Here is a 1,426-nt window from a genome sequence, read left to right as displayed (position 1 = left end):
CTTCTCATTCCTCTACTGCCGCTGCGGTCTCTCTCTCTTCGCTTGTCCGCGCGCAGTTTTGGCTGCTGGGCACTCGCCAAGCTCTTCCCCTTCTCCTCCGCCATCGACTATATCCATACAAGTCTCGATCTGTGCACGTATGAGTGCACGTAAATCGACACCTGCACACACATGTGCACCCCAGTGCACTCACAGGCAGACGGGGAAGAAGAACACAAGGCTGTCGCGTTGACTGAACGCACGCACCGACACGCAAGAGTTCCCCTGCCCCGTCATCCGTTCACCTCGCCCTCTAGTCGTCCATGACGGTACACACTTCTTTTTTATCGTCGAGATGAACGGTGCAACCATTGCTGGTGCTGCCCTTCCGCTCACCCTCTGCGTTGACGTCATCGCTAATGGTGTTCAGCAAATCCAACGGGTTTCCGCTAGTGGAGAAGTTGATTCTAACGAGGAGGGCGCCGGTGTTCTCGATGTTTTTCTCAACCACACTGCGGTCCACCAGCGCCGTCAGCCCCGACTCGTCCTCTTTCTTGCTTAACTGAAAGTAGGCGTTGCCGGCGGAGTCCACAAGCTCGATGCTGTGTGGCGGCATATTGCCCTTTCGGCAGAAGACAAATATGATGTACGTGACCACGTCTTCGTAGCTGTACTTACGTCCCGTATGGCCATCTTTCTGCTTGGCGTCGATCTGGGCAATCAGCACTGTGTCGCCCACAAAGAAACTGCGTGAGGAGTAGGGACACAGGTTCTGCGTCTCCAGCTTCGGAATCGACCACGTGACCGAGATATTACTCTGCCCGAGCTGATTCACAACGAGGGTGTCGTCGTCAAAACAGAAATGCACGAGCAGCGTGTCATCCTCCCCGAGGAACTCCTTCAGGTCCCCGTGGCTGCACACGTTCCAGTGACCGCAGCGCTCCGTACCATCGGGGAGACTGTGGGCCGTGTGCTGGCGCGTCCCCTCACACTTCGAGTTCGTTAGGTAGTACGAGTACTTCGGGATCGGCGGCTTCTTGTAATGGATGTAGATGCCGACGGCACCACTGGCGCCGAGGGCCATGTGCAGGTGAAATTTTACTTTGGTGAAGCAAGTGACGTTGTCGCTGTCGAGAGTCACGCCAAGCGTGTACTGCGAGAACTTATCGATTGTCCAGAGAAAATGGCGTCCAGAGGTGTCTGTGGCCTTGAAGGAGCCGGCGCGTTCCTTGCCGAGGAGGCCCATTGCTTCTCCGGTGCGTACAGTGTACTGCGCGTGGGCACTGGTGGCGTGTGCGAATGAAGGCACGGGGGTGTGCTATTGTATGCGTATGTATCGGCGCGCAGTAGGCCAGGAAGCCGTGGGAGGGGGCGACGGATATAGACCGATGGGGAAAGGGGATGAGGGACGCTTGGCGGCGATGATGGTGAGAGACCTGAGCGGTGG

The 1,426-nt window shown here is 57.1% G+C and overlaps 1 protein-coding gene across 1 annotated transcript; it reads right to left on the bottom strand.

The window, feature by feature from the left end:
• Positions 1–292: 292 nt before the first annotated feature.
• On the bottom strand, positions 293–1,225 carry LDBPK_140400 (hypothetical protein, conserved; the record flags this gene model as incomplete). The annotated part of the gene is made up of 1 exon (XM_003859364.1): positions 293–1,225. One exon carries the CDS (start codon positions 1,223–1,225, stop codon positions 293–295), a length of 933 nt encoding a protein of 310 aa, XP_003859412.1.
• Positions 1,226–1,426: the final 201 nt, after the last annotated feature.

The sequence above is a fragment of the Leishmania donovani genome, chromosome 14, assembly GCF_000227135.1.
Source record: "Leishmania donovani BPK282A1 complete genome, chromosome 14".
NCBI classification, from domain to species: Eukaryota; Euglenozoa; class Kinetoplastea; order Trypanosomatida; family Trypanosomatidae; genus Leishmania; species Leishmania donovani.
Note: the sequence above shows the minus strand (reverse complement) of the source record. Positions and strands in the feature narration are given on the sequence as shown.